The sequence below is a fragment of the Lytechinus variegatus genome, chromosome 8, assembly GCF_018143015.1.
Source record: "Lytechinus variegatus isolate NC3 chromosome 8, Lvar_3.0, whole genome shotgun sequence".
Lineage (NCBI taxonomy): Eukaryota > Metazoa > Echinodermata > Echinoidea > Temnopleuroida > Toxopneustidae > Lytechinus > Lytechinus variegatus.
Window position 1 is genome coordinate 2,201,024 of NC_054747.1, and position 25,490 is coordinate 2,226,513.

The 25,490-nt window shown below is 36.8% G+C and overlaps 1 protein-coding gene and 1 long non-coding RNA gene across 2 annotated transcripts; both read left to right on the forward strand.

Moving 5' to 3' along the window:
* The first annotated feature begins 729 nt into the window (after nt 1-729).
* Nucleotides 730-21,019, forward strand: LOC121419804 (calcyclin-binding protein-like). Its single transcript, XM_041614266.1, is given in 7 exon segments — nt 730-825; nt 8,811-9,123; nt 9,897-9,993; nt 10,935-11,031; nt 19,022-19,061; nt 19,064-19,115; nt 20,634-21,019. Coding segments are annotated over 7 exon segments (771 nt in total). The 5' UTR covers nt 730-813; the 3' UTR covers nt 20,794-21,019.
* On the forward strand, nt 13,722-14,752 carry LOC121419805. Its single transcript, XR_005970628.1, has 3 exons — nt 13,722-13,733; nt 14,123-14,242; nt 14,713-14,752. It is a non-coding gene; the product is annotated as an uncharacterized LOC121419805 (long non-coding RNA).
* Nucleotides 21,020-25,490: the final 4,471 nt, after the last annotated feature.

The window sequence follows — 25,490 nt, forward strand, 5'->3', positions numbered from 1 at the left end:
CGTCTTTTATAGATTTGAAGCAATTCCTGCAGCATCATACAGAAAAAAAGATATAACATGAATTTTACATGCTTACGACAAGAAAGTTTCCCCCCTCGGTTACTATGTCAACCAAGTATTCCCATGCAGGATCTAAAAAACTTATTTTGAATATAGAACTATACCCCTTTTCAGCAAGCTTGACTATTTTGTTTATTAAAGATTAGAATAAAGACAGGCAGGGTGTGAGTGGCGATGCAAGGCTGGATGCATTTTGTGTGTGGGGGGGGCTCAGGCCAATATTTTTTTTTTTTTAAGTCTTCACAATCTGGACAAGATACATACAGGTTTTCATACCCCCCGCCCCTTCTTTCAGGCTTCTCCCAGTGCATGAGAACCGTGCAAGTCATTGCATTTTTGTATCTACTTAGCAAATTGTTTATTGTAATTAGATTGTCAATTTTTTTTATTATTTTTTTTATATTTGATATTATAATTTTCAAAAAAAAATCAAATTTTATTTTTCAATTTTTTGTTTTTTAAATAGTTTTTTTTTTATTTATATAGACCTATTTATTTATTTCATTTGATTTCAAAAAATTGTTAAGTCATCTCACCCATTTTTGCATAAATTTTAGCGTAATTTAGTATTTTTTGCTGCTCCATGTTGTTATTTCATTTGGCATAATTTTAGCATAATTTTGCGGTCCTCCCTAGCATAATTTCATTTTGAGCGCTGGCCACACTGGAATAGAAACGTGCATCTCGAGAGCTAGGGTTCTTACTTGTAAAATTACGACAAAAACGTACGAATCTTCAGAAGTATTTGTCAAGATGGCTAATGAGGTAGGCCTAGATATATATTACTTTTACAATTTGGCTAGTTGAGACTAAAGTAAAGGTATTTTTAGAGGAGCGTCCATTCATTTGAGGGTGTTATTTTGGGCATCGATTTTATTACACGATGCCTCAGCACGACGCATTCGCGTTGCGCAATATATCGGATAATCGGGAATTCCCACACTCACCGAGCCATGTCGGCTCAACTGATCTTCATCGTGTGTGATTTATTACGCATGCAAGTGAATGGCTAGTAATCACGGTTCCGTGATTTTCTGGATCTGGATGCATATGATAATGGTCCCTAAATCTACGCACCTAACGATTTGAGTTAAGATTTAACGTGAATTTTTTTTTATTTCACAAAATCTTTCACTTGATAATGTTCCTTTAATAGGAAACACCCTGGCAAGACTTCCATATTTCCCCTCCATGAGCTCCACTAAAACTTTTGTAAAATTGAAAAAAAAATATGGAGGTTTCTCAAGAATTATCAAAGTTCAAACATTGACTTGTCATTGATCTATTCTAGATGATCTTAGATCTAGTCTAGGATCTATACAGGTAGTAAGATTTAAGAAGGAAAAGTTGGATACATACTAAAATATGGCTTTATGTTTATTCCGTCAAAAATTTGAGTGTGTGTAATTCCCAATGGCATCGGTTTATTTGGTCAGAAAATACCCAATACGAATACCGGTACTCTGACTTAGTCTTGGAGAGTAGACTAGTCATAATATCAACTGGGCGTTGTGGCGTGCGCCTGTAATCTAAGCTGTGTGGAAGTTACAAATTGATGCAGAGGTTCGAGCCCGGCCCTGGTCACGTCTTCAGAGATGCCAAATTCAAAGACCAGCTATGATATTATGTGCGTGAGATTTTTTGTGAATCTGAGTGAGATCACAGACATTGTGTACAAATGTATATAAGGGGATAGGCTGTGATAGTTGCGTGAGACAGAGATTTGAGGGGATGAACAAGAGTAAAAAATGCTTGAGTCTCACGCATAATGCGTGAGACTTGGTCTTGGTAGCTCTGCGTCTTTCGGATGGTGACGTTAAAGGTCGGTCCCAGACGTAAATAATCATATCTGATTGATACACATCTGACAAAACTCAAATACACACACACACAGATAACCGAACGTTATAAAACTCATGCCTTGGCTTTCATCAATAATTCCAGCTAGCTCAGTGAGATAACTTCTTCTTCCAGTCTGGTACAGTCCGCCACTGGCGTATTATCGTACCTTGGCGACAAGGTAACTTAAGGCGACAGACAGAAGATGCCTCGATCAGCAGCGAGAGGTTCGAATCTAAGTTTCAACCAGAAGTAAGAAGAAAAAAAGAAGAAAAGGAGGGGGTTTTGGAGAAGTATTTTTAAAATTAGTGGAGGGGACATATTGAAGTCTTTCCAAGACTTTCTTATGACTATGTCCCCTCCACTAATTTAAAAAGAATACTTCTCCAAAACCCCCTTCTTTCGATTTCTTTTTCTTCTTTTTTTCTTCTTCTTCCGCCAGTTAGAACCTATTGTTCTCTGCCAATGTTACGCGACGCACGCATCTGTAACAATGGGGAAGAACAATAGGAAACAAGATGGTGGCGTAAACATCAGGCAAGTCTCTTCAGTCTTGTCATGATGTTTTTCTCAATTTTTTTATGAATTCATATTTGAAAATAAAATTGATGGCGCAGAAATGTCGAAAATGAAAATCCATATTTTATTGTTCGAAATAGAGGGCAAGTCCAAGAAAAGGTCACCCTACAAGGCAAAATTTCATCTTTGATTTAAAAAGTTATCTTTGGTGGGGTAAGAAAGCCCAAATGTTGAAATTTAAAATTTCATTAAGAAAAATTTGATAATATGCATATTTATGCTAATTTGGGGCACCTAATTTGCATAATTGGTAAAATGGGCGTTACGTATGGGACAATTATAAAAACTCATAGAAAATAAAAACAAAACTTGTGAGATTTAGTCATAGGTGGGACATGGACCCCCTAACATCTTATTACTTTTTTGGGAAAAGAAGTGATGTCATCTAATTAATTATGCAAATTAGGTCTTGTCCAAGGACGGAATGTCCCATACGTAACATTTTGAGGATGTTTTTTATTAAGTTATTTCTCATAATACAATACTTGTATTGTTGCATCTCTGGGAAGTTCTAATTTATAAAGTATGAAAATGTTATACCCCAAAAAGTTTCAAAAATAGAGTTTACTTTTTAATTAAAAGTTAATTAAATAATTGTTACGTATGGGACAACATGTTATGTATGGGACATTTACACACAATGTCAATGGGGAGATTTGTGTACAAAGTGAATGGAGAAAAACAAATTTCAAGAGTGCTCTAAAAAGTGATTATTTACCTTTTCTTTAGTTTTTAAAGACTGATTTGTTATGAATACTGAGTAATGAAAACAATTGAAGCGAAAAAATTGTGAAAATGGAAAAATATGAATAAAATAAAAAACAATAGAAATGCATAAGAAATTCATGAAACCATGAAAAACAAGGAAAAAATGTGGAAATGGCTAATTTCCTTGTCAGTCATATCAAATATGTCTCAATAGAACATTTTAAAAGACAGAAACTCTTTTGTTATTTCCATATTTTAAATTATTTCAATTTTTTTAATTATGGGGGAAATTGTGTACATTCTCTATGGGGACAAAATGTCCCATACGTAACTGTCCCATACGTAACATGTCATTAATTTGTTTAATTAGAGTCTGTAATTAGAGGGATTTGGCTTATGACATGAAACTTGCCTTAGATATACTAGAGTATTGTGACTTCTATCACACTGAGTTACAAGTTGTCAAATGAAATACTTTCAGAGAATTCTCAACTTGTAAAAATTGTTTTAAAAATTGTCTTTTTTCTGCGTCCCATACGTAACGGCCCATCTTTTCTCTCTAAAAGGTCAAGGTCGAGGTCATATAACACCATTTTTTCCATGATTATTCTTCTCCTAGATGTCTACCATCATGAGGGTATTCAATCTAATCAAAGTCAATTAACACTATTTTTCAGGTCATTGAAGCCTCTGAAATGTCCCATACGTAACGCGCGCGAATTCTTGGACTTGCCCTAGACATGAAATGAAATACTCCGAAAACTTGCTTTGCCCAATTGATGGTGGGCCCGGCAGCCGCTTTGCAGTGCCAGATCGACGAGGCTCTATCCCTTTACTCGTTGAACGCCAAACAGGTTAGCAGCAACTCCCATCTTTTAACGTCCTTTGGTCTGAGGCGGCCGGGGTTTGAACCCCCGACCTCCCTGTTGTGAGACGGACGCGCTACCAACTGAGCCAGCACACCGGTTGGCTCAGTGATGAAGTTGCATCCCATGTGGCCATGTATAGTGACTGAGACTTCCACATATTGACCACCTTGCATGCGTTAAAATTATTGCCTATTACAAATGATACGTGCGGGAGAGTAGGCGCAGTGTCCATAGAAACGGTAAGAATTGATTTTACGAGAAAAATATGAAGCAACTAAGAGAAAAAATTTAGTAGAATTAATCAAAATTGTATTGACCAGACCCAAACCCTGCTGAAAAACCAAGAAATACGATAGGAAATGGCTTTAGAACAAATATCCTTCGTCAATCGTCGAATCATGTGCCGGAGCTCGCAGTTGAAGTAGTGAGACAATCATTTAGTATGTTGACATCATAGAAATGATTTGGAAGAATAAAAATATTTTGCCACCGCGACTAGAATCGGCTGTAAACTTAGTGTACCGCGGGTGGTTGGTTTCAAAAGACGGATGCAAATAAGCAAATGTAAAATCGTTGTTTTCCTTGTTCGTCGATATATACGCGGGTTGAATCGCAGTCGCCGAGTGAAATAAGAGAATCTGATCTGCTCAATTTTCTGCACAAATGAGACGAAAACTGGCTAAAATTGAATTTTTTCGCAGATAATATGCTTAGAAGATTAGGTGGTCTATAAGGGGTAGTTCCAACCATAAGGGCTAGATCTTTTAGAAGGAAAGTAGAAATCTCGGGGGCGAAAGTTTCAGGTTTTGGTGGCCTACATGCACGTGTATGGGAATACCTGGCTTCAGTGAGAGTAAGCAGTAAATGATTTTTACTCTCAAGAAGCCGCCTAGCTAGACATATGGAAGTCTTGCCGTTCCGGACATCATTATGAGTTAGTGTGCCAAATATCTAATAACAATTTGAAAGAAATAGGCCTACTTGCTATCGACAATATGAAATTGGAAAAAACCTTGGGCAGTCATTTTTAGAATGATGTCAGCCTTAGCTCAACAAGAGTAGGCTCATACCCAAAGAAAGAGTACGAGACTACGAGAGCCCTTTCAAGTTAACTGATGGGACGTTGCAACTAGATCTTCTCTGCACATTCTCAAGTATATCAATATGTTTTACTTTGTATGGATTCCACACAGCCCTAGATGAGGCCAAACAAAAGCCTTATGAACTTTTCTTTTGTGTGAAATCATTAGGTATTCATTGTGTAGACTATTTCAGTGTAGTGGATATCGCAATATATATCCAACGTAAGAATTTTGAATAAATACCTTGATTTTGTACGATCATGCTTGACAGTCTGACTTCTCTACCAGCTTTTTTCAACCTTATTGAGATCCCAATGTTCCCTGGAATGGCTGTATTTGGGTTGATACAGCAGGCCTCGAAATAATCGACGGCCATGGCCGTCGATGCCCCCATTACTGGCCGTAATGCCCTTCTTCTTTTTGCTAAAAGTTACGGCCACTAAAAATGCCCTTTTTTATATGGCCGTGGTGCCCTTTTTTCTCATAAATGTGGCCTTTTTCTGATATGTACAATGTAATGTACCCCTTTTGAAAGTCTGCACCTTTTTTTCTGAGCGAGGAAAACTTTTCTCCGATCTCAAAAAGTATTCAATACCTTAGCTTTACCAGCGACGTCCAGTGCATGTATGCAGTCTAGTCCAAAGCCGCGCCGAACGATGAGCTAGCTATACACAGCTGGCCGGCCGGCCGCTAGCGCGCTTTACATATGCTATGTAAGCTGCAGCATAAGAATGGACGAGCGCGAGCTCCGTATGTGTACTACACAAATGTCGCGCACGCTGTACTGTCCTGGCGAGCGCGCGCGATGCGTAAGTACAGTACTTTGAATGGTAGTGTTTCATAAAGCTGTTCGTCAGTTACGAACAACTTACGAACGACCGGTGATACTTTCTTGGGTGCTAATCAGATTCACATTTAATTACATGTAGCTCAAGAAGGTATCACCAGTCGTGCGTAAAGTTCATTTTTTCTTAAGTAAATAATGTGGTTTGGTAATGAATCTGATGTATAACATCGACTATGGAAAGCCCCCCCCCACGCCGCGAAACTGTAACACCTACAAATAATTTATTACATGCCCCTTAAAAAGTGGCCTTGGTGCCCCTCTGTATGGCCTTGGTGCCCTCTGCTGCCTGGCCTCAGTGAAAAAGTGCCCCTCAAAAAAGTGGCCTTGCCCCCCAAAAATCCTATTTCGAGGCCTGCTACAGTGTGTATCAAAAAAAAAGTTTACACTTTGAAAAAATCCTGTAAAATTACCCTTTTGTAATATCCTGAAGATTTTTTCACATTTTAACATTGGTACAGATCCATTTAAGCAAATGACGATATAACTGTCGAAAAATATTTCCGCTTGAATGAGCACCACTTTTGAAAAGTTAGTGAAAAATGATTTGCGCAGAACTTTGAAAAAGTTTAGCAAATAAAACTAGACCTTAATCATGAAGAACACGTGGAATTTAGCTAGTAAAATTGATTCAAAGATATTTCTACATTTTAAAACTTGTTTCCTTGCCCAAAACACTAATAAGAGTGCATAACGCCCCAGTCCAATCCCCCACATACCGAGGCCATCGAGACGTTATTTGCTTTACACTGAGCTGTGATTTACATGAAATGGCTTAGGCTTGATTTTTATTTTGTTAATCATTGTCAAGCTTAGGAAAAGTGTGGGGAAACAAGTATTAAATGAAAAATGAAATGTAAACCCACTTTAAATGAAAATAAAAATGAATGAAAAAGTGCTGGAGATGTCTGATATAAACTTTTGTTCAGATTCAGGTATGTCCTTAGATTCAGCTGGCACATAAGGGTAAAAAATGTGGGTGGCAAAATTGTTACAAAATGCTTGAATGTATCCATTTTATTTCAATTGACTAAAAGTACCAGGAAAATGTATGAGAAATGTTTCGCGGGGTAAGTTTGATTTCGCCCTTTCCCCTTGACACAGAGTGAAAACGAGCATTTCTGCGCAAACAGATTTCTGCGAGCTTTACAAAAATGGATACTCAAGTGTAACATTCTGTCAAAACTTTTGCTTTCATAGGATAGGTGAGACCCAAACCCAAGATTATAAGTGAAAAAATTTCCCACATGTTGTATATTTTTTAATTCCCAGGTCTTTTTCAAAGTGTAAACCTTTTTTTGATATGCACTGTATATGCATATCAATTTGTCATACTTTGCTCAATGAAATAAATAAAAACAAAGGTGATAGAGGGGTGATGGAAGCGTAACACTAGGGTTCCCACGAGTCTGCTGTGCAATCCCTTCACTCGAGTTTAAGGGCCTGAATGTGCAGCCTACTCATGCCTTGTGTACTGAAGGCCCTGCCGCTTGGAACAGCAAGTTTTGTATGAGCTAGTCTTTGCGTGGAGGCGCACTTGTTGATCAAAGTTCCAATCAGGGTCTGTGCCTGCAGACTAGGTTACCACAGTCATGGAAAATCCTGTAAAAATTTGTGGTGAGGGAAAGTCAGGGAATTGCACTTACCTCTTGGCTGTGGCAGTTTTCCAGTTTGTTGTGTCTCACAGCTCTTATACTCTGTGATCATACTCTTATAGTATAATTGGTGTTCATGATTTCCAATTTTCCCAGTTTTGTGACATCCCAAATTTTACATAACTCCCGGGACATCACAGGAAGTCATGGAAAAATCATGGAATTCTGTTTTCAAATTTCTATTTGAACCCTAAACACTGCACTATGGGATTGTTGAATTGCTGGGTAACTTTGGTTTTTAAGGGGTTTTTTTTTCCTTTGATTTTGGTCTCAATTTACAGCTAAATATAACTTGTACAAATACGTCTCTCTTCACATCATTCAGTTATTATGATTTATTAGAAGATGAAAAATTTTAAAATGTTGGTTTAGGATATTTTAAATCAATATACAAATTTGCTTATCAAAATTACCTCAAAACTATTGAATCCGCTTCAGTTTTGTATCATGTGATAGGGGATTTCATGAGCAATACAAATCTGGTAAGTAGTTAATGGTATTGGAATAGACAAACAAAAATATGGATGTTTTAATTGGGGGTCTTTAAAAGCTAAATATTTTTACTCATAAATGAATGGCTGTCCTTACCTCACTTTTGATGCCATTTTTTGATTCATGAAGTTTTCTTTCATAAAGAATATACTTTTGTATATAGATTAGGTGAATATTTTTAGAGTTATGATCATTTTTGTACTTAAATAGGTGCACTTTATCATTATGTTTGGGTGACGTAACACAATGGGGCAAGTTTAGATGCATTGCAAACATGTAGAATGAACACAGACACATTTGCCCGTATTCTGAAGTAAGTCAGTTAGACCATGGTCTAACTCTGTGCTGAACTTATGGGAAGCCAATTGTGTCAAAATTTTGAAGTTGTATGTTTCTTATGTTTACTCTACTCTTCCTGATTCATCGATGGTGAAGGCAATCATCTACTTATACTTCCGAGACAATTATGAATGATTTGAGAGCCAAATGAGCTGAAATATACATGTATCCCTACTATTAGTCATTTTTCTATCAATTGGCTATCCATACTTACCGTAAACCACAACTTTAAATCTGAGTTTAAGATAAACCCGACTTCAGAATGCGGGCCAATGGTCGCATGCTGACCCTGCAATCAAGAATAGTATGGATTCAGTTGCTCTCTTTCAATATATTTTCCAAGCTTGAACTTGACTGCCTGGAGCTTGAAAGACTGTCAACACTGACGACCAGAGATTCAGTGAGGACCCTACTATCCAAACAGATTGAGGCTCTGAAGGAACCACTGGAAGCCTCCAAACTACCCGATGGGCAAGACCACAAGGAAGCTAATGCGGTAACAGAAGAGGTGGGCCAGGGTCAGCAGGGGGCAGTATCCAACGATGATAAACCTGTTGCATCCTCAACAGGTACAACTGCTCCAGACATACCTAAGCCAAGCGAGTCTCAGAAGGTACTGGTCTCCAAACTCCCATCAAAGACCATCACATCGTATGGTAAGGACTAAGAAGATTAGTATTATCTCAGTGAGAAGGATTATCAATTTGGTGTGAAATATGGGGAGGGAGGAAATTCAAATTTTGTACATTATGATCCTACGGGACGGTGTGTTCTTGCCCCACCCAGCTGCAGGATTTATGCAAAGGAGTGACTTCAAAGTTCAAACTAAGGGTGTAATGGGGCTTTGCAAGAAACCTGCAATGGATAGCAAGTCATTTTCAGGTCTAAAAGTCCATTGAAAACCTTGCGTGTCATAGCAAATTTGCAATTGGTCACCGGTCTGCTTCTTGCATCAACAAATATAAATTCATATGCTTTAGTTAAAATTGGTCTATCACTTGTATATTTGCATCTGCAATTGGCAATTGATTACAAATATTTTCTTGCTACACCCCCTAAGTCACACAGCATAAACACATATATACGGGCCCGTAATCTGAAGTTGGGTTTAACTCAGGTTTAAAGTTGTGGTTTAAGTATGGATAGCCAATTGTTCATAAATCACTAACAGTAGAGATATAATATTTCACCTCAGTTGACTCTCAAATCATTCATACTTGTATAGGAAGTATACATAATGATAATGATATAATAAGAAACATACAATTTAATACAAATTTTAACGCTTTTGGCTTCCCATAATTATAGCACCAAGTTAGACCATGGTCTAAAAGTTAAACCCAACTTCAGAATACAGGCCACTGTGTTTAATATGAAACACTGGTTGTGGCAATGCTTCTTTGTAGTTATTTGTTTCCTCTGTTTGTAGGTTGGGATCAGTCTCCTAAGTTTGTCAAGGTGTATGTCACGCTTAATGGTGTCCAATCTCTAGCTAAAGATGACATCACTGTCAACTATACATCTAGGTAAGTGTTTTTGAACTTTCATAATAATAATAGGCATTTATATAGCGCCATCTATCTAGAAATATCCTATTCCGAGGCACGTTGTTATTATTATTACCCTGGCTTTAGCTCGAGCTGCCTTTCAGCGCTCATGCATTTAAGGAATTAAACCTGCCAGGTACCCATTCACCTCACCTGGGTTGAGTGCAGCACAATGTGGATAAATTTCTTGCTGAAGGAAATTCTAGGATTTGAACCCACGACCCTCTGTTTCAAAGTCAGAAGACTCATCCACTTGGCCACAACGCTCCACAAACTTGAACTTTCATAATGACAATGAATGATCATACTGCTTATATCTATAGCGCTTATTATTACTTTATATCAGAAGTGCGCTCTAAAATGACGCAGCATGATTACCCTTCCTTAAGCAGAGCAGCTGTTCTGCGCACTGTGTTTCAAGGAATGAATTCCTACCAGGGAGCAGTTTTATAAAGCTGTTTGCAAGTTTAGAGTAACTTTAAGAATGACTGGTCGTGTGGTAAATTATATTCACCATTAAATGATCATTTGTGATTATTTAGCGTGTAAGGTTCACCAGTTCGTTCTTAACTTACAAACAGCTGTATGAAACACCCATCCGGTACCCAATCACCTCACCTGGGTTGAGTGCAGCACAATGTGGGTAAATTTCTTCCTGAAGGAAAGCATGCCATGGCTAGTAATCAAACCAAATGTTTTCTATATATCTGAGTGGTCTATGATGTTAGATTTGCACTATATTGTAATATGAATTTTCGTCACTATAGCTAGAAATTCCAGCTTATATTATGAACGTAGACCTTTACTTTGGGATTATTTCAAGTGAAATTTTAGGCGTGCAAATTGCTTAGCCTGTCTTTAAGTATTTCCCTCCTGGCAAGCAAAAATGACATGAATATTTTGTTGTTTTTTTGTTTCAGTTCCATGAGTTTGAGAGTAAAGAAATCAGATTGTATTCACCAGCTTGTTGTCAATAGCCTTCTACATCAAATCATTCCAGATAAAAGTCATCATAAGGTATGTGTACATTCACTGGGGGATCCAGGGGGAGGGGGGGGGGCACAGCCGGCCCGTGCCGGGGCGTGCCCCCCCCCCCCCCCTTTTTGAGAGGCACAATTAAGATTTGTAATGTAAATACCGTTAAAACAGAAGTGTGCCCCCTCCCATTTCGAAAGTGAAGCCTTTTTTTTATATACTTTTGGTTGAAACCCCTTTTTTGGTCAAATCTTCCCTCAGGAAAATGTGCCCCCCCCCTTAGAAGAATCCTGGATCCGCCCCTGTGTACATTAAAGTCAGAATTTGTCTTTTTTTAAACAAATCTTTGCCTGATCTAATTCTGTTGCTTGATTTGGGAGAGCTCCAGAAAAGAAATGAAATAATAATGATAATTCTTATTCACCCAAAGTAGCCACTTCACTTAATAGCTGATCTCAAGCAGGTCCTGCTTTAACATCATATATGTTATTATTATCCTTCTCCACTTTCAAAAGTCAGGTCCCTGATAAAAAGGCAGAAGGTCTAATTTTTCAAGTCTGTGGTTTGACTTTGCCGGGTAATCAAGCTCTGATTCACTTGGCGGGTGCTGTAACATTGAGCCACCATCAAAGACCTTATAATATATTACTAGACCGAAAGCTGCGCGCGCGTTCAACACAAAACAAATCAGATTAGGCTCCGCCTACCGCGATCATTTGAAGACAAAAATAAGCCCCCATTGACATTCATGAGCGTAAATATATTCATAACCCACCCTTTTAATTGGCTAAGAGCGTCATTAATACGCGATTTCCCCGATTCTCTGTCATCGATACTAGTGGTATCGTGTTACAGAATTAATTATTCATTTGACCTCATTACGTCATCTAATTTATTCATTCTGAAACTTTTCTTTCCACACAAAAAAGGACCTACGAACACTCCGGTGAGTACGTATAAACTGATATAACCACATGAATTCAGTGGACTATTTACAAATTTCACACTGTATTTTGTGATCATAGGTTATTTCTCTACCAAATTAGAGAGTTTGCTATCATTCTTCTGTTAAAGGAAAGCAGAATTTGGTCTTTGAAATTGAAGTTAGATTGTCATCGTCGCCCAGTGCAGCCTGTAGGTTGCTTGCAGTGTTGCGGTTATGCCGCTGTGTTAACCACATGTATTTTGTACGGGCTCCTAGCCGATTGGGCATCGAGAGAAATTCGGGCCGGTTTGGTTCACCTCCAATTAACAAGGACCAACCCACGATTGATTAAAACAAGAAGAATGAAGCTTCTTTTTGTACACTGTAACGTTAGATCTAGAGGGAGATGGAGGGAGATCTGCATCTATCTTCAGTAGATCGAGACCCAGTCAGGAATAAACTGTGAAGTGGAGTGTGGATGAAGATAATTTTTTTTATATTGCCTGTCATTGTGTCAATCCTCACTTTCAGTTTCAGATATCAAATTTATTTTGCATAACTTCAGGCTTCTGCATTAAGCCCCCACCCATTTTAACTTATTGTTATTTATAAATATAGTTAGACTCTGTCTTAGAAATAACTAGACCAAAAGCTTCAGTCATTCTATTTTGGTTGTTCCGCTGAACGTAGTAAAATGTCAAAAATTGTTGAATAAATCCCCAGAAACGACGGTTATTCCTGTCTAAGAAATAATATGCTGCAGCTCTGCATGTTTGTCTTATTATCAATAGATCTAGGATCTAGATAGGCCTAACGTTAGATCTAATTTCTAACTTGGTTAACAGAGGATCTTGTGTTGCTTATTATTTTAGACTTATGCCGTTACGGTACTTTACTTTTATTCATCGATGCTTTCTAATTCTAGGCCAACCTAATTCAAATCTAGTCATCTAAATTATACTTTCCCAACCCGCGACACTTACCCCCAGGGCATATCTAGGCCTAGGTCTGTAATTTAGGCCTAGAAGTAGGTCTGGGCCTAAACGACTCCATTTACGTGTACGACTACGAGTAGGCCCTAGGCCTATGCCTGTCAGTGTCAGTGGACCAAGGACTAGATCTAATCTTGGTCAATAATGGCAATGAAGTTTAAACTTTTAGCCTGGAATAAAAGTCAGAGTCAGACATCAAATCCATATAGGCCTAGATCTCGGTTTAGAACCAAAGCTTTACTTTGTAGGTCTAGATAGATCGAGAGTCCATCGTTACTATCTAGATCTAGACCTACGAGTAATTTAGATACGCAAATGCTGTTGCACAGCTCTGAGTCTTGGACTAGATCTATACTTTCTTACAAATAGATCTAGACCTAGTGCATGAGATGAAATTATGTTAAAGTCAAATGAAATAAGATTCGGAAATAAAAAGATGCAGATGTTTCTTTTTATTGGGGGGGGGGGGGCTGACATGTGAAAAAATTTAGAGAAACCTAAAATTCAGAAAGTCAGGGCCAGAAGTAACCAATACCTATGGCCGTTTTGTGCATTTTCTAAAATAAAATTGAAGGATGTCATGCAATTCTTTTTTTGATGAAGTTTTTCACATTTCAGCTCTTACCCAAATCCCTCCCCTATACATACGGCCATGAAAAATATCACTCCTTATTATTGTACTCTCTTTTCTTTCACAAACAGGTTGAGTTTGAAGAACAAGAAAAACAGGTTGAGTTTGAAGGACAAGAAAAACAGTATAGAGGTCTACCTATATGGTTCAAGATGATGATCATTAGTGCATGCATCATTTGCAGATTCTCATCCAGGTATAAAAGTTAAACTAACCCATTCAAAATTACAGATACATTACATGCATTGAATGTTAACCATGTTTACATTAAATAAAAATAACCTGAGTCACAAAGAGGTAGGATCTGTACTGAATATACACTTCTTAAATATACAGGCTCTCGAGTCTAAAGTAGAACCAATGTCAAAAGTTATGTACCTTGGGCAAATTTATAAAACAAGGTCATGTCCTTGATCTACTAGTAATTAAATTGCCTTTTTATTTCCTATTTGTTTATGAACAGAGCAATATTTATTTTTCATGAGTTACATTTTATAAAATTCATTTTATTGATTCTTTAGTGTGATATTCATATTTCATATTTGTAGATTTATGATTTTTTTTGTTTTACATTTTGTCTAATAGGATGATGCAGTTTGACAATTTCCATGGAGGTGATTGATGATGATAAATAATTGGTGAAGTAGGCCTAATAGAACAGTGACTGGACCACAAAGAGAAATACAAACTACAGCAGTTATAGGAGTGAGTGAGTTAGTTAGTGATTATTTTTGATAATGGAGGTTGTTCACATTTTTTGGCAACAAATAGACCTGCCTTTGAAAAACCCATTTCAATTTTGTTTTTAGATTATAGTTAGTGTCGTTTTTAATTACAGATCAAAATATTCTGTGCAACAAAACATATCAACTTTAATTCTTACAATTCATATAATTTACATATGTTAATTTATATATTGATATTTACAAGAAATCTCTGACATTTTTTCAAAGTATACATGTAGTTAGAATGGAGAGTGGTATGTAAACTGCGGAGAACATGTTTAAGTGATATGCTTTATAGAAGTACAAGTTTATAATTAGTAGAAGTAAGATTTCCTATGTTATGTGTTGAAGAAACATATATATGCATAGTCTCACTTTTCTTAAAACATTTATGTGTTATTAATCATGACAATTTAATTGATTTTCTTTCTCTATTTTTTCAATCTGCAGGACTGGTGTAACAGATGTTTTCATTCAAGAAATCCAACAAGTCAACATTGAAGACTTGGGAACCACGTGATGAAGATGGAAAAGGTTTTTTTCCAAGTCCAATTTAAAAAAAAAAAATATTATCACAACCCAAATTCATGACGTATGAAATTTCTTATTGATTTTTATTAAAACTGGTTGCAAAAAGAGAAGCTATAAACATACAAATAGGAGCGGCGGATTGAAGTTGAAAGTGGGGGGGGGGGGGCACAGGGAAAATGCTGTTTTATGTGAAATTTTTAAAAAAGTTGCGAGCGAGCAAAATTTTGACATTTTAAAAACAAATATCCAATTTTGTTATAGATTTTGACAAAATATTCAAAATGATATATTTCACCCTTTGCTTTCCTTTTTCTTTTTTTTTTTCTTAGTCGTGATTTTTTTTTTCTGGGGGGGGGGCAGAGCATTGGCGGCGGAAGGCAAAAAATTTAGGGGGTCCACCTGAATTTATCCACCTAAATCTTAAGAGACCACAAAAATTTCCAGCAAAAAAAAAAGGTTGTCAACCACAATTTTAGGGGGGGCCACAACAATATTAAGGGGGGTCTACCTGAATTTAGGGGGGACGCAGGAAAAAAAATTGATGAGCAAAAAAAAGATTCTCAACAAAAAATTTAGGGGGGACTGTCCCCCACCTCAAATTTAGGGGGACAGGTCCCCCTATCCCCCCGCTTCCGCCGCCTATGGGCAAGAGTCCTTCAAGCCCCTCTCCCCTCCATCTGTACGAAACTGCTTATATACTCCACTCACATGAATTATTAAACTTAATGCACAAAGGATTTCCTTCAGAAGTATATTATAGAAATGAAAATATTGTTTTCTTGTTTCAAAGGGCACTTGTCATGGTGACCATAAAACAGATCCTTCTCAGGTGAAAGGGGCACAGAACAAGTTCTTTAGGAGCACTTTTCTTTGGTAAAAGGGGGCAGTGATTCAAGAAAGGGCACTTTCAAGAAGGCGAGGGGGCATTTTGTAACACGTGAAACGGGCCCTCAGATGGAAGGGCACAGAACACGTTGGGGGGGGGGGCATTTTTGGGTAAAAAATTGCATATAAGGAAGAGCACTAATTGGTATTACCTAAAACAGGTTCTCATCAGGTGAAAGGGACACAGTACACGTTCGTGAGGGGGCATTTTCTTGCATAAAAAGGCACTTTTCAGTGCTTCAAAAAGTAGGGGGAATTGTGCCGCCCCCCCCCCCCCCCAGCATACAAAAACAAATTTCTTTTGGTTCAAAGTATTAACATACGCTTAAGAAAAAGGTAAAGCTTAATCCTCTGATAATGTGATTTTTTTTTCTGGATAATTAATAAAATTCACCACTAACCAGAGAATTCCTTCATGTCTTTCATTTGTGTTCATATAGTATTTGTACAGAGCTAAAATGAAAGGGATTTGGAATTGGCAAAATTCAAAATGAGATCGAGAGAGGGAAAGAGTGATGAGAAAAGAATGGAGGGGCACATAATTATGAAGAGATAATTTAGAGGGAGTGGTGAGAGAGCTGATGTTGGACGTAGGCACAAAAGGGTGGAAGAGAAATAAGACGAGATTTTTGGAAACCAGGAGACAGATAACAAGTGGGAAAATAAGAAGGAAATATATGAAAAGTTAAGTTGCAAAAGGGGCTAGGGCCACTCCAAGAAAATCATTTTTTTATTCTCCCATATTGCAATATTCTTATGCGAAAATGAATTTTCATGATACCCTACCATTAGAAATTTAAAATTGGGTATAAAAGAAATCTACTTATCTTCATATTTTTTTAAGATATTATTTTCCAGAAAAATTATGTATGGACCTAACCCCTTTTGAAAAAAAGTGAATTTTCTTTTTTTAGTTCACTTTTTTTATGGGAATTTCAACTTTTCTATATGGTATCATCTTACAGAGCTACTAAAAATCAATTAAGACATAAAAATCAAATTTGATTAAAAATGGACCTAACCCCTTTTAAAAGTGAGCTCTTCATATGTAGGAGAAAGGCGGCACAAAACATCATGTTAAAATGATTAAATGAAAAAAAAACAGAGTAAGAAATGCTGGAGAATAAAGGAGACAGGAAACATATTGAACATGATAAACTGGGGCCCGTTTCATCATGAGTTACAAGTATGGTAACTACGAATACCAATCATAATCAAGGTTCCCACGGTTATCACAATAATAGCGATGTTTAAATAGCTCAGTGTAATTCATTATGAAACGGACGCCAGAAGAAAGCAGGCACGGGGATCCATGAAGATTTTTTTTTCACTTCTCGAAAATTGTAACAAGAAATGGCTCTTTTAGTGGTAAAAGTTATTTTTTTTCAGTATTCATACTCAACCAGTGATAATGAATACAATCATTGTAATAACCATGATTTGCCCCCACCCCCACCTTTTTACCTAATCGCGACTTGATCTACTCTTTTCATCTTCCCTTTTAGAATTAGCATATAGGCCTATAAGACGCAATAAAAACATTGTTTTGTTTTTAAGTGATATCGCTTGTGATATCGATACTTTATAAAGCGCAACGTATCGTCTCAGATTTGCGCTTGCTTGATTCGCTGAATCCTTCGCGTCACGAGCGCGTAACAAAATGAATACATTAATGAATTTTCCAAGTTGACCTTTGTCATTGCGCTGATGTGCGTATTGTCTAATACACGTACAAAACCACAGTTGACGAGGGAGCATCGTACGAAATTAATATTAATGGGGGCTTATTTTAGCTTCTAATGGATTAAACAAAATGGCGGTAGCTTCGGGGGCCTGGCCACCATGCTCGGTAAAATTAAATTCAAAATTTGAATAATCATATTGATGTTATTCGGGTTCTGAAATTGTTGTCTTTGATCCAGAGACAAGTGTCTTGTGTTGATTCAGTTGCCCAAGAACGGAAAGTTAAGATGGGGTTAGATCGGGGCTGGATGTATTGCATGTACATGTACAGTGGTGCTCTAAAGCTAGTCAACCCACCAGAATATATTTAAAGGTCAAGTCCACATCAGAAAAATGCTGAATTGAATAAATAAAGAAAAATCAAGCTAGTATAACACTGAAAATTTCATCAAAATCGGATGTGAAATTAGAAAGTTATGACATTTTAAAGTTTCCCTTATTTTTCACAAAACCGTGATATGCACAACTCAGTGGTATGCAAATGAGACAGTTGATGATGTCCCTTACTATTTCTTTTGTTTCTTATTGTTTGAATTATAAAATATATCATTATTACAGATTTGACAAAAGGACCAACTTCACTGAACCATGTAGTATCAAACAATTCTAATTCAAAATGTTCAGTGATGAATTAATCATTGTTTCACTTGACAGTGAGGAAAAGAATATTTCATACAATGAAATACAATAGATATAGTGAGTGGATGTCATCAGTCTCCTCATTTGCATACTGACTAGGATGTGCGTATACATACATAATTTTTCAGATTTCCTTATTATCTTTAAAATTGCATATTGCCTCAAATGGAGCATAACATTTGTCATGGGAAAATATAATTCACACCACATGTCAAGGTCAGGAGGAGATATTGTGAAATATGTAAAATAAAGGGGAAAATCTGAAAATATGTGTACACAGCAAATGGAGTGTTGTCCACAAAATCAGCCATTTTGAAGCATGTTAACCAATTTGAGAATCCCCATCGAAAGCACAAAAGATTTTTCAAACTTCCGTAACTCGCTTATTCTATAACCGATTTTGAAGAAACTTGTTTCAAATTGTCCTGTCATTTTACTCTTTCCAATAAGATTGTTTCTCTTCTTGGGTTTTGGTTTCCTTTACAAATGTAACCTGTATTGTATATAAACTTCAGAACCCAAATAATGGCGAGAGTCTTGGTTTATGATCATATTCCCACCTAAGAATTTCTTTTGATATGTTTTGTATATTTGTTTCATGTTGTGTGCTTAAGAAGTAGAAACATAGAAACAAGCATGCTGAGGCAAATTCTGACGAACAAAATCAAAATGATCCCAAATCAAAATCAAAACAAATATTGGAAAGAAAAATATAAGGCAATCCCAAATCAAACTGAATCAAAATTTATGATGCAAATCGTTGCAGCACTATCAGGCATACATGAAAGCACGGATCTAGCTGGGTTAGATACAATAGTTATGGAGGCAGGTATTGTTCAAAAACAATGTGCCCCCTTCCCATGGTATTGTGTCTAGATCCGGCTGGGTCCGCACCTGCATACACGTATAGTCATTGTATAGTCCTGTTTTAAAAAAATACATTTGTCTCTTTTTGTTTCAGGTCAAGACAGATAATTTAGTAATCCTATTAAAGAAGAGAGATGAAAGAACTGGGCATATTTGACAGAAACTGAAAAGAAGGCCAAACAGAAAGGGTATGTATATGAAAATTGAAATTCGATATTTTATTGTTGGAAATAGGAAAAAAATGAAATACATGTACTCTGAATATTTGCTTTGCCAAATTTACCGTGGGCCCAGCAGCTGCTGTGCAGCGCCAGATCAACAAGGCTCTAACCCTTTAATCATTGAATGCCAAACAGGATAGCAGCAACTACCATCTTTTAACGTCTTTTGGTCTGACGCGACCGGGGTTTGAACCCCCGACCTCCCGGCTGTGAGACGGGCGCTGTACCAACTGAGCCAACACACCAGTGTATGAATGCTGTAGTGGGGCACTATCATTGCGACCTGAATACCACCCTCATACAACACTATAAAAAAATTGGAAAGCATAGTTTTTAATTGACACTGGATGTACGTACAGTGAAGAGTGTATGAAAATCACCGAAATCAGCAGATGATGATACACTTTCAATAGGCTGGATAAGATACTTTTCCACCCATCATGAAAATATAACATTCAAGGTGCTTTTAGAGAAAAATCTGACTAAATATTGTTTAGGGAACCCTGACTTTGGAGGATGGTTTAGGGTGTATCTTGAGAGAATGTGTACTAGCACGGATTCATGTTCGAATTATAGAACCCATTTCAACTCCCCCCCTCCCCCTGTTTCTTAACCCAACACCCCCCATATGATTTCTAACTTTAAGATAGTGAAGTGCAGCATTTGTATTATTTTTTGTTGTTGAAACCTTGAAGCTTAAAGAGATGTTCCGGTCTGAAGATATTTATATCTAAATAGCTAGTAAAATTCACAGAGCCAGAGCATCACATCCCCACTTTCCTTTTTCTTATGTTATTACATTCAATCATAATTGTTTCATTTTTTCATAAATGTGTAAATGATGTGTCTCCATTATGATGAAATAAGTTGCGGCAATAAATAACCAATGCACTTCATCACTTGTCAATCCAATTATTTTAGTGTTTGTTAGCAAAATTTTGAATAAACCTAATTTCATATGATAAAATACAAAGAATAAGTGGGAATATTACACCATCAGCCCACCAAATGAATATTTATGAAGACATGCCTAGAACTGTTTCACTGGAATAATGCAAATCTTTAAAATTCAATAACTTTATTTGTTGTCCGATTTTGATCGAATTTTTAGCATATTATTGCTCTGTGAATTTTACAATATTTATTGAGATATAAATATCTTCAGCCTGGAGCACTCCTTTGAATATCTGTCTCCTTCGCTCTCTCCCTCTCCAAAAATTTCCTATACTGACCATGCATACAGAATTTATGAATATGCTATTGGCTTTGCAACATTTTAGTCCCTACATGTATTTTTTACAAACAGTGAATAAAGTTTGGGTGTATCAAATAGATTATGACGTTCTCCGTGATTTGCGCAGAAAATTCATGAAACCTTCGTCTGAAGTGATGGATTGGCTGGATGAAATTTATTAGTGGCACAAATAAAATAAGATTTAGCTGTGTTCTTTATATTGATTTTAATATTTTTCTTCGATTTCATAGGAAACCTACGCCCCCTAAAACAGACACCGCAGACCCCTCAGCGGGCATCATGGATCTCATGAAGCAGATGTACGATGACGGCGACGATGACATGAAGCGAACGATTGCCCAGGCATGGACGCAAGCTCGCGAGAAAAAAGACACGATGGAGCTCCCATGATAACACCATGCCAATATAGTCTAAGCCTACAGACTTTATTTGAGACAGTCGACTGAACAATTATAAATGAAGCTTTGAATCAAGCCTAAATGTGTACGCCTCTGGATGAGTTCTCAGGAGAAACAATTATGCCTGCAAGGATACGTGTAATTTCTTTGATTCCTAGTCTTACATTGCAGACCCTTTTCATACTACCCCTATTGGTATTGGACTGTAGACAAGTAGACTTGAAATGGAAAAAAAGCTAACAGGCTAACAGAATGTGTGTCATAGAGTTATAAACTCCTATGCTTTGTATCTTTCATTGTTGTATCATGTAAGGGCAAATAATGTTTGTAGACATTTTTTCTTCTCTTCAGGGGGGGGGGCATTTTTCTTTTACCTTTTTGTAACCTGTGCATATACATGTGGAACCAGCATAGACCTGGTGAGGGGGGGGGTATTCCCAAAAGCTCCTTGTCATGTCAGTAAGATGCAATGGAAACCGTCAAGACCGAATGATACTGGCTATAACACATGATTTCCATAGACTCCATCCTGCATACATGTAAATGCATGTTTCGTCCCTGATGGGTTAATACTCAACTGGTGACATGCTCTTGTGTAATATGCCACAAATTTCTTTCTCTGTTTTTATTTTAACAAAGCAAGACTGAATTTGCACTAACCTTATTCCAATTATGAAGAAAATTTCTTATGAATGCTGCATTTAGGTGTTTGGCACCAAGAATTTAATGCAATTAAATCAACCCTCAATTTCTGTTTTCACAAGTCAAAAATTTTGAGTCTGATTTAATCTAAAATTCGATTTCAAAAGTTGCATTAGACTTGAAAGTAAAGAGTCATGAAGAATTAATAAGGGGGCTTTATTAGAATTAGCTATTTTATAAACCATACATGTTAACCAGGGGTGGTATTTCAGGGGGATGTTTCACAAATGTTCCAGTATGACTGAGTCGCACAGTAGCTTGCCGAATGTAAGGCATCACTGCATTGGTCAAATAGGACTCGCGCTACTGCATATTATTAAATGATATTGCGGCTAAAATAATCCTGTTTCCGTCTGCACTAAGGTGACTTTAAAGGTATTGTTTTACTTTGTGAGCAGCCGATTAAAAAATTCTCAAACCAAGATGAAACATGTGTACAAGTGCATGTATTAGAACTAATAAACCCTGAAAACAACCATTATTGAAAATGAAAAGCTAAAACTACAAGGCAAACCCTGATTTTATAAATAGGCATCTTATAGACACCTAAATAGTACACATAAGTGTATGGGATGAAAGTAAGATGGTGTTTCCGGTCACTTTATATTTCAATTTTTGAAGCACACATGTAAATAATTATTTTCAAACGCAATTTTTTCTGGGCTTCATTTTTTTTAACATATCACAGACACAGGTGACAAGTGTGACCTAGCTCATATTTTTTAAAAGTCAAACCAATGTTAACCAATCACTTTAAGTCATACTTCATTCTTTGTGAAACACCCCCTAGAGTTGTCCTATCTTCTGTCATATTAAAGAGACCACTACGATTGGGCTAAATCGGATAAGGGAAAGTTTGAGGATATCCAAGGGGGTGATGTCACAATAAGAGCTCAACTAGAGTGTATGAGATAAATTGTTTAAAGTAAAGAGTCGCGTATTTCTTGCTGGAATTCCGCAAATGGCTTTTCATTTCCAATTTTTGCATTTCATCACAGAAAAAGAAACTTGGAGTGGGAATGTATGAAAGACGCTATGAAAAGACGCATAGTGCCTTTATAGCAGGGCTCCTGCTAAAAGTCCTGATACAGACTTTTTGACAAGGTACATGTTCCTATAAAGGTCATTCCATAGTATGAATTTGATTAATCGAAAGATTTGTGAAATTGATTTTGTTTGTGGATATCCTTCACACAGCATGTAATTGGAAATCTGAAGTGTTTTGATATTATATGTATACTGTATGAAATATTTTTATACCTTTCTATCATGATATTAGTCGCAAGAAAATGCTGTAATTCTGTGACATGACTTTGTATAAAAATATTACACATTATCGAGGGCATTGGTAAGAATTATAACACCAGGTACCTTTGGAACAGTTCTTTATGCCCAAGGTGTAGCTGAAGGTGTTTGGACTGATTCAAAGGTAACAAATGTGTGTGTGTGATTATGCTAATGCCCGAGCAACCCAATCTGTAGTATGATATATTTTATGAAATACTGATATTGGATTCATTAGTACTAGTCATTAGCATATTAGCCTGAAAATTGAGATAAATGGCAGATAACATAATACATGCTGTCAAGCATTAGATTAGGATCCGTATCACCATTTTATGATCATTTATCATCTCAGATTTTAGGATCTCATACATTCAGCAGGTTTTGAACTACAGAAATCATTCTCAATATTTCAACCCTAAAAGGACTGGGCTATTTGAGATGTATTGACGGCTGGAGGGGGGGGGGGTATGATGCCACAGCTCCTTCTGACCTTGATCGAGAGATTTTTGGCATGAAATTGTCTCATAGGTCACGTGGTGTCGCGTTAATATACTTGTACATTTACGTATCAAAAGTGGTCTCAAAATTTGTGCAAGAATTCTGATGAAAAATTTGTAAAATTTCTCGGCTAAATCTTTGTTCGTTTCGGAATGATCGAGCAAATTGTTGAGGGGATCATGCCCCCTCCCCCTGTCCTATTAGGGTTAAAATCTACCCTTCACTATTATATTATGTTCATGAGAAATGGTATTATTTGAAAGTCTTTGTAAGATGAAAATGTTAGTGAAGTATCCTTTCAATATTTCCATTGTGAGGAGAGGGGAGGTAGAGACAAGCTGTAATTATAAAACGGCAGCATTGGCGAAACCCAGCCCATACTCACCAAATGTATTCTGGGGTCTGTTTTCATAAAATTTGTTACAATAAAAAAAATGTCAATAACTGTTAAAAGCTACTGAAATCTTTCTTCCGTATTGGATGATAGTAAATTTTACATAGGAATTACTGGAATATTTTTTTATTGAAATAGGACCCTGTTATTGGCAATGCCAAACCATTAGTCAGTTAAGCTGATGTGACTAGCACAACTCCCTTCTTACTCTTGCTCTCTCTCCATCTTTCATTTATCTTGCCTTGTAATTGGCATGGATCCATACTGTTTCCAGTACACTTCCATGTTGAATGTTTGTATGGTGGAACAAAGTTTTTTTTTTTAAGATGTCATTACAGTCATTAAATGATTGATTAAACTTGTCATACCCTTGTAAAAGTAATTACCTTTTATCTTTATTGTGTGGTTTAATAGCACAGCAACACCATATCATTTATGTTAGTGGTATCTTATCTCTCTTTCATGCAGAAACTATTAAATCCCTATTTCATAGCAGTTGTATATTGGAGCGTTGTGGCCCAGTGGATTAGTCTTCTGACTTTGAAACAGAGGGTTGTGGGTTCGAATCCCAGCCATGGCGTAATTTCCTTCAGCAAGAAACTGATCCACAGTGTGCTGCACTCAACCCAGGTGAGGTAAATGGGTACCGGTAGGAAGTAATTCCTTAAAAAGCTGTGTGCGCTATGAACGCCTAGCTTAGCCGGGTAATATAGCGCCTTGAGCACCTATACAAGGTGGATACGTGCGCAATATAAATACCCTATATTATTATTATATGTCTGTGAATTTTGAAAGTTTTGGTTCATTATAATGTCAACTCAAGAGAAAGTGATGAATAACCTTTGTTAATATCAACATAGTCAGACCTTTACATGATCACTACAGCAGAACTTAAAGATATTGGCTTGTTCATCATGTTCATACAGGTTTCTGATTAATGACACATACCTTCATTAGATATACTATTCTTCTTTAATTTGTGTTACTAATTTCGAGAAGTAAACTTCAAGTGAAAATACTTCCATTGAATTTGGACATGGTTTGACCATATGATCCACTTGGAAATTAATTTCATTTCCTAACAAAATGAGCTAAATCAATGAATCAACCTTTCTGAGCTTTATTAAATCAAAGCTTATTGTTTTGTATTGAATTTGAAACATCATTTGGTTGATGGTACATGAGTATTTCATCCCGTAATAATCCCAAATTTTGCAAACATATACATTCTCTTATGAGAGGTTGGATATTTCTGTATGTAACTGTACATAACAGCAGACATAAAATTCAAACACTGATATATGTGAACCAAGAGGATCACAGCTACTTTCTCTTCATTCCCATAGGACCCCACTTTCTGCTGCAGTGGTAACTGTTTGGAACACAAAATTATTTTTAATCTAATCAAATGACATGATTTATACCTGTAATTGTTCATTTAAGAGACTGCAAAACGCCAGTGTAACTCAATGCCAGCCTAGTATCTATATCGGTACCAGAGAGGTGTTCAAACAACACCGGTTTGGCTTTAGGCTAACACCAATTTTGCATTTAAGCAACCCCAATAATTGTTGAACCAGTACAGGTTCAATTCTTAACTGGTGTTGTTTCAATGCTTCTCTGGTGTGTACCAATAAAGATAGCGGGCTGGTGTTAAATCAACACCGGTGTTTTTGCAGGGGAGCTATCACAAAAATATCTTACTATTTATCTCTTCCTTAAAATTGTGATCATTGTAGGTGGAGCAGTAGTATCCATAGGCGGGGGGGGGGGGGGAGTGACGTGTCCCCCCCCTAAATTTGAGTTGG